The sequence below is a fragment of the Galleria mellonella genome, unplaced genomic scaffold (assembly GCF_026898425.1).
Source record: "Galleria mellonella isolate WM207_F2 unplaced genomic scaffold, CSIRO_AGI_GalMel_v1 utg78, whole genome shotgun sequence".
Classification (NCBI taxonomy): domain Eukaryota; kingdom Metazoa; phylum Arthropoda; class Insecta; order Lepidoptera; family Pyralidae; genus Galleria; species Galleria mellonella.
In genome coordinates, this window is record NW_026442151.1 from 964,283 (window position 1) to 978,080 (window position 13,798).

A 13,798-nucleotide genomic window follows, 5' to 3' on the forward strand; every position below is an offset into this window, starting at 1 on the left:
CACAGTGGACGTACGCAATTAGCATAGGAAGGTCGTCCGTGCGCCATCTCGCAGCGCCAAGTGGGACGCCGCGCGCGTGTGCTGCTGCGAACAGATCCTATTTCGTGAAGCGCGGCGCCCGCGGTATCGCAGTGGACACACTGCACGCGGGGGCGGAGCGGTGTGGGAGGTCGGTTATGCAAGCGCGGGTGAGCGCACGCTAAGCGGGTCGACGGCCGCGCCACAACCGCACCGCTCCGCTCTGCTCGTTGCGACACTTGCTCGCCGCGCCGTTACCCGATCGCGCACTGCGCGCGTGGTGAAAGCGGAGAAAGGCCCATTTCGTAAGCGTGAGAGTGAAATTTATATTTTCACTTTCGTAATGCAGTTCGTTGCCCTCCCATAGTTTCTCTGAATATCTGAATTGATAGTTATAAGTTTTTCCTAGTAGGTATTTTATATTAATAGAATGACTAGGGATTTATGTCTATTACTGTAGTAAAATTATGAAAAGATAAAAATTGTTTGTTTGGAAGGTAATCTCTGAAAATATAGAAACCATTCCGATAAAAATACAGCCATGTTTTCTATCACAATTTTAAGATTAGAATGTGTTTAATACTTACGACTTCCTGAAGTCTGCCTGATAAAGATTGATAAAATTATGAGGCAATTTTTATTGAATAATCTGTTAGACATGAATTCTATATAAAAATATTTTAATAACCAGAATTGTAATATTGAAATATTTTATTTTAACTAAAAATGTAAAAATATATTATATTAATAAAGAAATTGAAAATATACAGTGAAATATGCAATTACGGTCAATAAATAGATAAAGATTATAAACTAACAATATTTCAGGTATTCAAGGATTTTTTTATAATGTTAATTTATTAATGAGCTCCAGAACTATAAATATATATGTGTATATAAAACATATTCTATAAATGCACTAAACATATAAACAATAAACATACAGTGCGGCGTTAGTTTTGCTACTCAATAACAGATGGCGCTGTACAATAACATCAGCGCTTTGTCTGAAAAGTAGCTTAACGTGGAACTTATATAAAAATCTAGTCATGATATATAATTATTATGATATTTTATAGCAAATTAACAGGTTTATAGTTGAGTGTATATAAAAGTTATCTGAATTCAACACTTGTTTCATGATACATATGAATATGAGAAAAACATATGCAACTAAAACGTGAAATTGTTCGAGTAATTCCTCTTGTCATTAATTTAGGTACTAAAATAAATTAAGAAGGTATTTTACGTATTGCGGTGTAATGTCAAAATAATAATAAGTGAAAGTAGTGACGCTAACTATTTATTCTATAGACAAACCACATTCGATAATAAAACTAAACTGGAATCATACCGCTGTTCATTTCGCTCGTAATAGCCTAGGAAGGTACCAGACCAGCTACGTGTGCACATATTCCGCCTATTCACTATTGCTATTTCCGTTTTAGGAAAAACTCGAAAGAAGATTCAGGAAATCAGTTTCAATTCGCATAACTTGTTAAATCGTCGAGGTTCAAGTGATAGGTAGTGCGCGTGCTAGAAGTGTAGAGAGGGAGGGGTATCTTCGCGGGGGCAGAGGCCTGCGCGGAGTTTATTGACGGCGCCCCTCCCCGCGTACCGCGATCGCCCCCCCGCATCAAGTTCAAGGTTGGCTCGGCGCGCGCCGCGGCGCAGTGCGAGGGAGTCCGGCCCGCGCACCGGTCGTCAGCCCTCATTACTATAGCTATGACATTACATCGCTCCGCAGTTCGCTTCGAGAACGCGACGATTGCTCACAGTGACTGCTCCAGTGTACGCCGTTCCTACATTGCGGTGCGCTGAGCTTAAATATACTCTCATTGGATCACATTTATCTACGATTCGGATTACAGTGTTTAGTGTTAAATTATATACAAATTAAATAGCTGTGCTATGTGACATTGCATTAGTGTTTTATCTAATTTATAAAAAACTTTCCTGTAGTTACCAACTTCAATTTATCTGTGGCCATCGGCTGTGAATTAGTTATTAGTGAAAAACTGTAATGGTGTCAGATATGGGAGAAGATTTACCAATCCTCAAAGGCATTCTCAACGGTGTCGTGAAATATCACAATGCTCGTATGTATTTTTATAAGATTTATTTACATTAGATATAAAATACAAAATTAAACTTAAACTAATTAAAGTTTAAACTTAGTTTATTTTAAAAAAATAAACAAAATTGAATGGACGTAAACAGTTAAAAAATTAACATAAATTTTTAAAATATACCGTATTATAAAAAATAAAAAATAATGGAAACAAAAAATGCATTAAATACAAAATATTTTGTTATAAACTATTTTTCCTAATTATTTTTCGTAACATTAAACATCACTAAACTATATTTGATTAGGTTAGAAAGGCGGTACAGTGATTACCGTCATATAATTTGCACCAATTTATATCTATTGATTTTTTTAGTTTTTCTCTTTGACCATCATATGACTTATCTTGATGTCTAGATATTTTAAGTAAATAGAATTTTCAGTTTATACAAAGTTATATTTATGGGTAAATAATATAATTGTAAATACTGAATGACAACCGTTTCATGAATTTACTTTGTTTGTTCGTATAATAAATCAACAAATTAAAAGGTCACGAACAATGAAATCGTACATCTGGTGCAAGCGATACGGCCCACATCGCGCAGCGAAAGTCGGGAGAAATGGCGAGAGGGCGCTCTCCGCTTTCGTTTTCAATAGTGAGCCGCACGCTCAAACACTTTCACCAGCGCTCGCGCACGAAGGCCGCAAGCGGCACTGCCGCCCCCGGTTCATACTACCTTTTGATCCGCGCTGTACTTAGTGCGAGAAAGTCGTAACACTTTTTAGCGTGACCTCGCATTTCGCGCTTTGTCACTCGAACTAGTTCACTTAACTACAACGCATTCGGAAGACTCCACGATTTAAACACTCAATAACCAAGGGTGGCAGCGAGTCGTGAGACGGGCGATGAACTCTACCCTCTCGCCATCAGCTGCGTGTGCACATGGCTCGATGTGTGCTTGCATACATGCACACTTAGCGACAGCTGCAGCGCGTTATACGTGTATGTTTAGCCCCGACCTTGCTCAACATTTCTCTTGTTAGCTACCACTTTTTTATAAACTGGATTTATTTCCATAGAGTCTGATGTTGAGACATGCTTATTATTGATCAAATCCATTAAAAGTCTAAACTGAGTTTTCTTTTGTTACAGCCGTCCGGTTCGGACGCGTGCCAAAGCGCGAGAAAGCGCGAATTCTTGCTGCGATGCAGCAATCGTCGACGACACGTGCCCATGAGCAAGCAGCTGCTGCAGAATTAGATGATGGTCCGCGGTTGCTGGCGCGAGTGGTGCGTGCTCATCTCGACACCTGCGAGTTCACGCGTGATCGCGTTGCTGCTATGCGCAAGCGTGCTCGTGATTGTCCCACCTATTCACAACCAACTTTGGTGAGTATACAAATATATTTAATTACTAATTTTTAAATTTAATACCAGATTTCATGTTTTGTTTTTTGTTTTGTTATAGACACTAACTGTTGTATTTGTTTTGTTCTAGGCCTGCCCTCTAAATCCAGCGCCAGAGTTACAATCTGAAAAAGAATTTTCACAAAGATTTGCACACGTAATTCGTGGCGTAATAGACTTTGCTGGCCTCATACCCGGTTTCCAGTTACTCACACAAGATGATAAATTCACGTTGCTGAAGAGCGGTCTTTTTGACGCCTTATTCGTGCGACTGATCTGCATGTTTGATGCGCCATTGAATAGCATTATCTGCTTAAATGGTCAGCTTATGAAGCGTGATTCTATACAAAGTGGTGCCAATGCCAGGTTTCTCGTTGACTCTACATTCAAGTTTGCTGAACGCATGAACTCGATGAACCTAACAGATGCCGAGATTGGCTTGTTTTGTGCTATTGTACTCATAACGCCAGACCGACCTGGTCTACGGAATGTTGAACTGGTTGAGAGGATGCACTCGCGATTGAAGTCATGTCTACAGACTGTCATTGCACAGAATAGATCGGATGGACCTGGTTTTCTACGCGAATTAATGGATACTCTTCCCGACCTACGTACTCTGAGTACACTCCATACAGAGAAGTTGGTTGTATTCCGCACAGAACACAAAGAATTATTAAGACAACAAATGTGGGTCGAAGATGAAGGTGCATTATGGGCGGACTCGGGTGCTGACGATTCTGCTCGAAGCCCTATTGGCTCGGTATCTAGCAGTGAATCTAGTGAAACAACAGGCGACTGTGGCACTCCATTATTAGCCGCAACACTGGCTGGTCGTCGGCGACTTGATTCTCGAGGCTCCGTTGATGAAGAAGCATTGGGTGTGGCTCACCTAGCTCATAATGGACTAACTGTGACGCCTGTTCGTCCCCCGCCTCGTTATCGTAAGCTCGACTCACCTACAGATTCTGGTATAGAGTCTGGAAATGAAAAACATGAAAGGATAGTTGGGCCTGAATCTGGATGTTCCAGTCCACGATCATCGCTTGAAGAACATTCGGACGATAGGCGACCAATTGCTCCTGCAGACGATATGCCTGTGCTCAAACGCGTTCTCCAAGCTCCACCACTGTATGATGCAAGTTCGTTAATGGACGAGGCGTACAAACCGCACAAGAAATTTCGTGCGATGCGACGTGATACATGGAGTGAAGCTGAAGCACGGCCAGGGCGACCAACGCCATCACCACAGCCACCTCACCATCCGCATCCAGCTAGCCCTGCGCATCCCGCTCATTCACCGCGCCCAATTCGGGCACCACTTTCTTCAACACATTCAGTGCTTGCTAAAAGCTTAATGGAAGGCCCACGAATGACACCTGAGCAGTTGAAACGAACAGATATCATTCAACAGTACATGCGGCGCGGTGAAACAGGAGCCCCTACGGAAGGCTGTCCATTGAGGGCGGGCGGTCTGCTGACCTGTTTCCGTGGCGCGTCACCGGCACCACAGCCAGTAATAGCACTACAAGTGGATGTTGCGGAGACGGACGCCCCTCAGCCATTGAACCTCTCAAAGAAGTCACCATCGCCGTCGCCACCTCCTCCACCGCCGCGCTCCTACATGCCACCCATGTTACCGGCGTGAGGCCGGCCCGCGGAGCCGCACGTCTCCGCCACCCCACCCCGACCTACTTTAAATTAAATAAAAAAATTAGTTAATAATTATCGCTCGGAGATCGTTTTAATATATTATATGTGATAATTCGTTTAGGACGCGTGCGTGCGTGGCCGGCGCCGGACGAGGAGAGCGCAATAGACTGAAAAATAATTTAAGACTATATAAGTGTAATTTATATGCAATGCAGCGCCGGTCGCGGTGTGTTTGTGTGTGTATTGTATGTACGTATGTGAGCGTGCTCAGTCATTTGTTTGTTAATATAATGACAGGTTGTCGAATTAAAATAAAACAAACTTGTAAAATTTATTTCTGTTTTTTTTTATTTCCAAATCAGTCATAAACAATTTATAAGGACCACAATACCACAAATTTACAAAGTTGATCTGATGTGAGTAGACAGTCTCTAATTAAAAGTTCTATTACAAAAATTACATAGATCTTTTTAAAAATTTAATGACAGACAATTACAATTATTAAACGACTATAGCGTATATCGTTAGTCATTTAATTTTAAAAATTATTTAAATGCAGATATAAAAACATAAATATCACACCTGCACTTATCTAGACATACGTATAATGATATAATAACTGAATAATGAAAAAAGAGAAAACAATTATACTGAACGAGACATTGTACGACTAATCCATCGTAAGTATTATAAGAATAATGAAATTAACCCAAATTTTACAACACAACATACGATAACACCGAAGATAATAATTTAGATTATTATTATTAAATAAGAACTATTAAGTATCAAATATTTAGGTAATTATAATGAAATAAGCAAAATGATAGAAACAATTTACCTATACAGAGATGTATTAGTTATATTTACTATATCTTAATGAAAATTTATAGGTTGCTTATTAAAATTAAAACTTGAAAAATCTAATTTGATTATATAAAATTTTGTTGCTAAAATAATACTCTGGAAAGACTGCATATGACGACACGTTCTAATTCAAGGAGCGATGGGTAGTTTAAAAACGCGCTGTGCGTGTTTGTAATATTTTAGATGCCTACTAGACAACAGTTGTGAATTATGCCTAGATAATTATAAATGATTATTTAGGTGTATTTTATTTAGATTCGATTCTGTATTCTGTATGTAGGGTAAGTATTGCTCATATAGTTAAAATACAATTTTATTACTACATTAGGAGACATACTTAAATAGAGCGAAAACATTTCTAAATAAGTTACCACAAACCATACACATTCAAAGTTGTCGAACAAACCGGCTCCCAAGTTTTTAGCATTGTCGAAAAAACAAGAAGGGCGTGCGGTCGACGACCCACGGCCGATGGCCGCGCGGCGGCGCCCGTCCTGCTTCCGCTCAGCACTGCCGCTTCCAGCTTAGCTGACCCCACACTTTAGTTCCGTGTTCTCAATAGCACAACTAGTGGCCAATGTTACCTGACCAAGGTTTATTATAATGGTTGTGATAATTACTCGTGTTTTTTTAATACTTATTTAATTTCAAGTACGACTTAATAATTAAATAGTTTTTCCTATATATCTACTAATCACTTACGACACAGGCACTCCTAGTGTAGGGACTAGGTTACTATTTAATTTTATGTATTAATTAATATACACTAATATTTAAATAAAAAATATTTTCAGTAAGGACCATTTCAATTCATTTATAAATTAGATGTATCCGTGACTTCATTCGCGTGTAAATAACAACCTCCCATCACATTTTAAAGCAAAACTTTAACTTCCATTTTTTGCTTTTGAGACTCAAAATTTAGGTTTGTGTAGATTAATTTTAAATTGTAATCAGATTTATGCCTAAAGTTAAATACCAAATTATTATTGCTCGTATCTAGTAAAGAATATGTAATACCTAAATAACCATAAATTGTGAAATTTAAAGTGTTTTGTGTGATGCTGCTTACTGACGTATAACATCAGAAAAATGATAATTAATATAATTGGAAAGATAATGATCTATTTTAAAAACGATGTCATCACTGACATTGCGTTTTATTCATAAACACATTTTATTTAATTTATTGTAAATAAAAGTAAATAATTATAATTTCTCGTTCTGAGGCACATGGTATTAATATATTTTTTTTATTACTTTAATGTTATAGAGCAATTTAATTTTTTACACCATCTATTAGCAAACAGCGTCAGTACTCTGCTTGACAACAGATGCATTTGAAAGAATATTCTACGACATATATGTTGACCCATACTTAGATTAATTATGAAAACTTATATTACGAAAATTTCATTACAAACTGATAAACAAGTACATTTTGTTGCGCAAATAAAAAAAGGTAATTGCTTTTCCAAAAAACTATTTTCCTCTCCATCAGACTATAATACTAATCTGAATCAAGGTCACTAACTATTACGCTTTCTCTAAAGCAAAAAAATAAATTAAAATCAATTCATAATTATTTAACATTTTAAGTAACATCACTAAGCGAATCTATTTGGCTGGGAAGATTGAAAAAAACAGCGGAATTTCACAATTCGGAGGCGTAACAATTTAATCCATAGGAATAGACGCACATAAGGGATATCCTGGACTTCATATATACTGTAATGCGCTGCGTTTGTTAATCCAATATTAAACAATGCAAATGTGATTTTTTTACAGTTAATTTTATTGGATCCAATTGGATATGTGACGTCATACAAAAATTCACGTGGGCGAACGAAGCAATTAATATATGTGACGTAAGTCGAATATTTCAGAAATAAATGGAAGTCTCTTTATAGTTTATCGTCACATAACTGATAAACAGAATTGTTTTATCTCACTTATGTTACGTACACAATTTCCTGATGTAACAATTTCCTGATTTTAATGTGTAAATAAAATGACGCTTAATGTATCTGTACATAATATATTTTTTTACATAGTGAAGGTTACACAAAAGATACAAGTATTATACTCGTTTGATGGAAAATAAACATGACACATGCCCTATTGGGCATCCCATCTAAAGCACCAGGTTCCTTTTTGCTAACGTTGTTATTAACAAACATATACGTAAGCATACGTCTGTAATTCCTGATGAGGTGTTATTAATATTTATTAAGTATTCTTACCATACATAAATGTATCTTTATTTATAAAAAAATATAATTTTGCTTCGTAATAAAAACGGTGCCTTCTAAGTTCAACGAGATATGTTTCGTAGATACATATTTTATTGATATTGTGCGAGTGTAAATAAATTTTTAGTCACAAACACAAACGGCTGATTCAAACTTCAAAAATTAATAGTTATGGGAACAATGCAGGAGTAAACTTTAAGTATTAATTACAAAAAAAATATCAAAATCGCTTTAGAAGTTCACTATATCTTTTAAGATGTCATTTAACAAGAGCTTTCTAATTTAACCAATATATATTAGTATGTATAATTTTATAAATGTAATATAAGATATCGTTTCATAAAATACCGGCTTTAATCATAATTGAGTTAATATGAGACCAACATTGGGTAAATAATGCCAATTGATATAAAAAATTCAATCAAATTGAAAACTATTATTGAATTTAGAAATAAAAGAAGTCTATTTTAGAAGATGCTTATTAATTTCGTCAAGTTCAATCTTATGGAAATAATATTGTTTATGTCGTATCTTTCATACGACGTATTCCTAGTATATTGTGTATCTCAATATGTATAAAAGTCTTTTGCTTTTTTAACTATATTTTTCATCTCTTTCTTTCTATTCTTTCGTACCTCGCCATTTATACCATTAGCATTAGCAGGTCTACCATTCCGTGTCCCTCAAAACTCCATTATATGACACGGGACTCTCGAAAAAAAAAGATATTAGCTCTAGCTTATATCCTAATAGTGTATTAGTAGTACCCTAGATATCGCAGGTTTCCTTCCTTTTACTAGTGTGCTTTGTTCACTTAGTTCTGTTATCTGGTCTATATATATTTGACAAAGAGATAAACACCTTAGTCGTAATAAAAAGTACTGGAAGTAATGGTTATATATTGTTTTTCTTTTTTTTTTACTATAGCGAAAATGATCTAGTAATTTCACTTGCCGCATGACGTCGGCCCGTCACGATTGGCTAACCTGCTTCATCCTCACCTATCATCACTCACTGGTGCCTCGTCGATGTATACCGATAGCACAGACAGAATCATTCTTTAATTATTAGCTATTAAAAAAAAAATAAGATATATTGCTAGCAATGGTGTTAATGTGTCTGTCTATTATTAACAATTCTCTTGGTATGTATAGGTTATGACTTTATAATAAAGTCATATACATTGTATATATGTCTACAATTTGCTTATTGCGTAGTTCAAAGGATCCGCACGAAGGGCAAATGTTATTGACCGGGCGTGGGTCGGTCGGTGAGCGCATGTCGCTTGGGATGCAGCGGCGCATTGCGACCGACCGTGCACTTGACTCGTTGCACCGGTGCATCGGTGCATCGCCCGTCCGTGTACTGGCGTGGGTCGTTCGCCACCCCATCCTCACCCTCGTCCACAGCCCTCAGCATCTGTTCCATCTAACTAGCAAAGGCACTTCCCATCTTGTTGCAGGGATATAAAGGAAGCAATAAAACTGTTTTTACTAGTATTTAAATTTTGCTTTAATGTCGTAAGCACTTTGTAATATATTTATTTATTCTTTAGTACACAAATATGGTTGTACAAGGCGATTTAAATGGGCATGCTCTTCCTTACAACTAATATTATGTAAACAAGCTACGAATGACGAACCTAAATACTTAATTAAAATTATTCTTATTTAAAAGAGACGGTCATATCCAAAATTTTAATATAATATCTAAGTATTTTAATTTATCGTTACATACATAATAATGCCAGAGAGTTGATAAATTTATTAATAGGTTCCCGGATATAAGATTCACCATAAGTAAAGCTTAGTAGGTGGAAATAAACCATAAATAATCCGATACATTACTAAATTTTCCATTTACCAAAAATAATTTGTAATCTACAGATTATAAAGGCAAGGACGGACTTATAGAATTACCCACGGGAATGAGTTTTACGTAGACAATTCGATGTATTTTCCCCCTACTTAGTACCTATTCTATAAATTATTCAAAAATCGTCATTGGCTAAACAGGGTCAAGTAGAACAATAAATTTATTGTCCTATATCTTGATGAATACGCGGCTGTTCTTATTATCAGTGGCATCCTTGAAACTATTCCCATTATGTCACTTCTGTAATGACTAATGCATATAAAGAAGCTTATTGTTACAAATAATATTATGTTGCAAATAGCTAATGTCGAAGACCTTCACTGTCATACGGAAAACCCCCAAACTGTCCACGACCTTGTCTGACGAGGCCGACCCTGGGTCTCGGTACGATTGGAAACAGGATAGATTATTATTAATATTTTATTAATATTGTACTAAATTGCATTGTAAATCATGCGTTAGTGTTAAACATAAATTTAGTTAACGTAGATGCATGTCAACTGATAACGTACGTATGTATACGAAACAACAATTATAGCCAGTTACATATTTGCCAATTATGTAAATGACAAAATACGCGCTACAGGTAGAGGTTTTTTTGTCATATTACATTTCACAACAATACCAATATACCTATTTTGGACTCGTTAATTAAAATTATTTAATCCAATAAGTTGTATAGACAATTTCATGATATCAAATAAAAATTGCGAACCAAAACATTCGGTCAACGTATCCTGTTTCAGTTTTCAATTCCGCCCTATCTATATCGGCATCTATAGGCATAATATTAAATTTTGCAAGAGGTAGAGCACAAGCGGTAGGAGATTGGGGGTGTGGGGGTGTACGTGGGCGTGAGGGCGGTGGTGTTGTAGGGTGGCAGAGGGAACTGTGCGGAGAGCGCGGAGCGCGGTCGGTCGGCTCCAAGGTCGCAGAGTCACAGCCGGGCAAGGTCACCGTGCCCGCGCGTGCCCGGCCGCCCCCGCATCCTCACCCCTCACACCCGATAACACCCTAGATTTGCGTGGGAGGTGACCTTTATCCTCGCTCCTCGGGAATAATTGTATAAATATTTAATGCTTTTTTTCCTAACCTATACGCAACACTGTTATGTCTTATTTATCGATCACTCACTAATGAAAAAGATTTGCGATGTCGCGATGTCCTCTTTCCGTGGAATGTCATTGAAATATAGGTAGGGACTTTATATATATTATAAGGGTAGAGTTACACCAAACAAACGAACGCACATTCTTCTTTCGCTCTTAGACGTGTTTATTCCTTTCATTTCTTAGCTGCATTTTTTAACAGTCACTTGTATAAGTACAACAAGCGCCAGGATGATTCCAAAGCCAAAGGAATCTTCCTGTCAACATAGATGAACTAAATAATGTAAAAAATAGATTGGGATTCTTGATTTTTTAAATCTTCGTACCAAGGAATTTGTATACTTTAAGTGTAAGGTGACTTGATACATATATATACATATACCTAATAATTAAAAAGAAATTGGAACTTTTAATTTAACGTAATCGTAATTTAACGTAAATTTATAATGGGAAATAAACAGACGACCTGTATGAGGAAAAGTGGCTTTCGCTTACGTATAGACATGAATTGCACCATAGACAAAACAATACACTGTATCATAGTGTACTTGTGTGTAGGCTTCCTTATGCATTCCTTATGATCATGCATTCCTTCCTTATGCGTTCCTTATGCCATCGTGAGAACAAAGATGTTAATTGTTAATTTAGGATAAGTATTTTTCTTTCATGACATTTCTACAGTTCAGAGGAGCGTATCAATACTACATATATTACAAAGCATAGTAATGAACTACATTACGGGCAACGTAATAATGTGGGGGAAGGTGTTGTTAGAAATGAACATTAACAGTTTCATTGCTGGCATTATATACACTATTTTAACTACACGCAGTTCCATCCTTTCATTCCCCACAAACAGTCATGGTTAATTACTGATAAATTCGTCACATTAGGCTAAAAGAGAACACACTAATACTAACCCCACTGACGTAAAAAAGGCTAAAATGTTATAACAATTATTGTAAATTTTTTTATGTTTATATTAATAAGTGCCACACGTACACAGCAAGGTTTAGGGTTAGGTATATAATATAAAATTACTATCAACATTTATTAATGGTGTATTGATAATAGGGTAAAATTTGTAGAATAGAAATCAGAACGTCAGCTTGTCTTAGTATCATTACTTTATTATAAATCTTTACAGTATTTTTTTTATACAACTTAGAATGGCAAACAAGCTGACGGTCCACCTGATGGAAAGTGGTAACCGTCACCTATAGACATGAGCAGTACCATGGACATAACAGAGTATACTGTTTCGCCCATGATACTCCCCATGCGTCGTCATTCCTGAGGACTCAGATGTTATTCCTCTTTACCCAGTAAATTCACGCCATATCCCACCCTTTAAACCGAAACACAGCCATGCAAACACAACTGCTTCACGGTTGAAACACGAATGGGAAATTTAGAAAAGTGACCGTCATAAATAGATACTCGTACAATATGGATAGGTAATAGAAGCTTTGACAAATCTCGCATTTATGTGTCGATGAAAAAATCTTAAGTATAGTCAATAAGGTCAAATAAATTTTAATCAGGATTAATTGATTTGAATAATACTCGTATTTTATTTTACTCTAGTTACGGCCTATTTGTATATTAAATTCCTTACATTATTATATAATATATTGTTTTATTTATAACAAGAAGATTAATAAGCATTAGAATACACAGTAATTCCTCACAGAATGTAATATTACATACACATGGTTTACACTAATTGGGGAGGTCGGCATATGCTCATACGTCGCTGCTAGAGGTCTTCCGTAGACAATTCAGATCTAGGTCGCGAGGATATGTAGGCGTAGGGATTGAGGACGAAACCATCTGAATAACACGAATTGACCCAAATACAGCCAGTAATACTGCCTACAGCAACTGTTATAATAAATTCAGAAGTTGGATTTATGAGACAGACTTCATTCGTTTGGTTTACGTACGAGATCCCTTATTACATTACTTACATAAAAAAACTGTATTATACTATCTTCCCGTCTCCGTTGTTATTGGTATTAGTGATTGCATATTATTTTACATGGTTACAAAATAGGATAATTAAATAATATGTTAGTGTAATTATGTTAGTTTATTCAATATCTCTAATTCAAAATTATAAAATCATATTTTATAAAAAGGTAATAATAATAAATTTCTTGTGAAATAACAAGAAATACATAACCAGATAATAGTATATTAAAATTATATTTTAATATGTCACTAAGTTCATCCTGGTTTCACCGGATACTTTATAAAAAAAATGTGAAAATTGAAATGACATAAAAACCTAAGTCTAGGAGGGAGAGATTGTTAGTAATGCGGACTATCAGTTTTATTGTTAGCAATATAACCTGTCAGATCGATTTCCACGTGGTCTCTCCTGGATACCATCGTTCTGAATTCTAGACATATTTACTACGATGGGCTAACTGACCTGCCTCGGGGGAAAGGGATTGTTAGTAATGGAGACTGAGAATCCCATTGCTAGCAATATACCCAACCAGGTCGACCTCCTCGTGATTTCCCCTAGAAACTAACATGGTTAA

At 36.4% G+C, this 13,798-nt stretch overlaps 1 protein-coding gene across 5 annotated transcripts in view; it reads left to right on the forward strand.

Annotated features, from left to right (window-relative positions):
- Positions 1 to 5,480, forward strand: part of LOC113517627 (ecdysone-inducible protein E75-like) — a 121,506-nt gene extending 116,026 nt beyond the window's left edge. For 4 of the 5 annotated variants that reach the window (XM_026902365.3, XM_031912488.2, XM_031912489.2 and 1 more), the window contains exons 4-5: positions 3,243 to 3,478; positions 3,588 to 5,480. In XM_026902365.3, the coding sequence (XP_026758166.1) occupies positions 3,243 to 3,478; positions 3,588 to 5,141 (1,790 nt within the window). In that variant the 3' untranslated portion in view covers positions 5,142 to 5,480. Of the gene's footprint in view, positions 1 to 1,677; positions 2,118 to 3,242; positions 3,479 to 3,587 lie in introns of those variants that run through there. The other variant, XM_026902367.3, reaches the window with a different exon arrangement.
- The last annotated feature ends 8,318 nt before the right edge of the window (positions 5,481 to 13,798 follow it).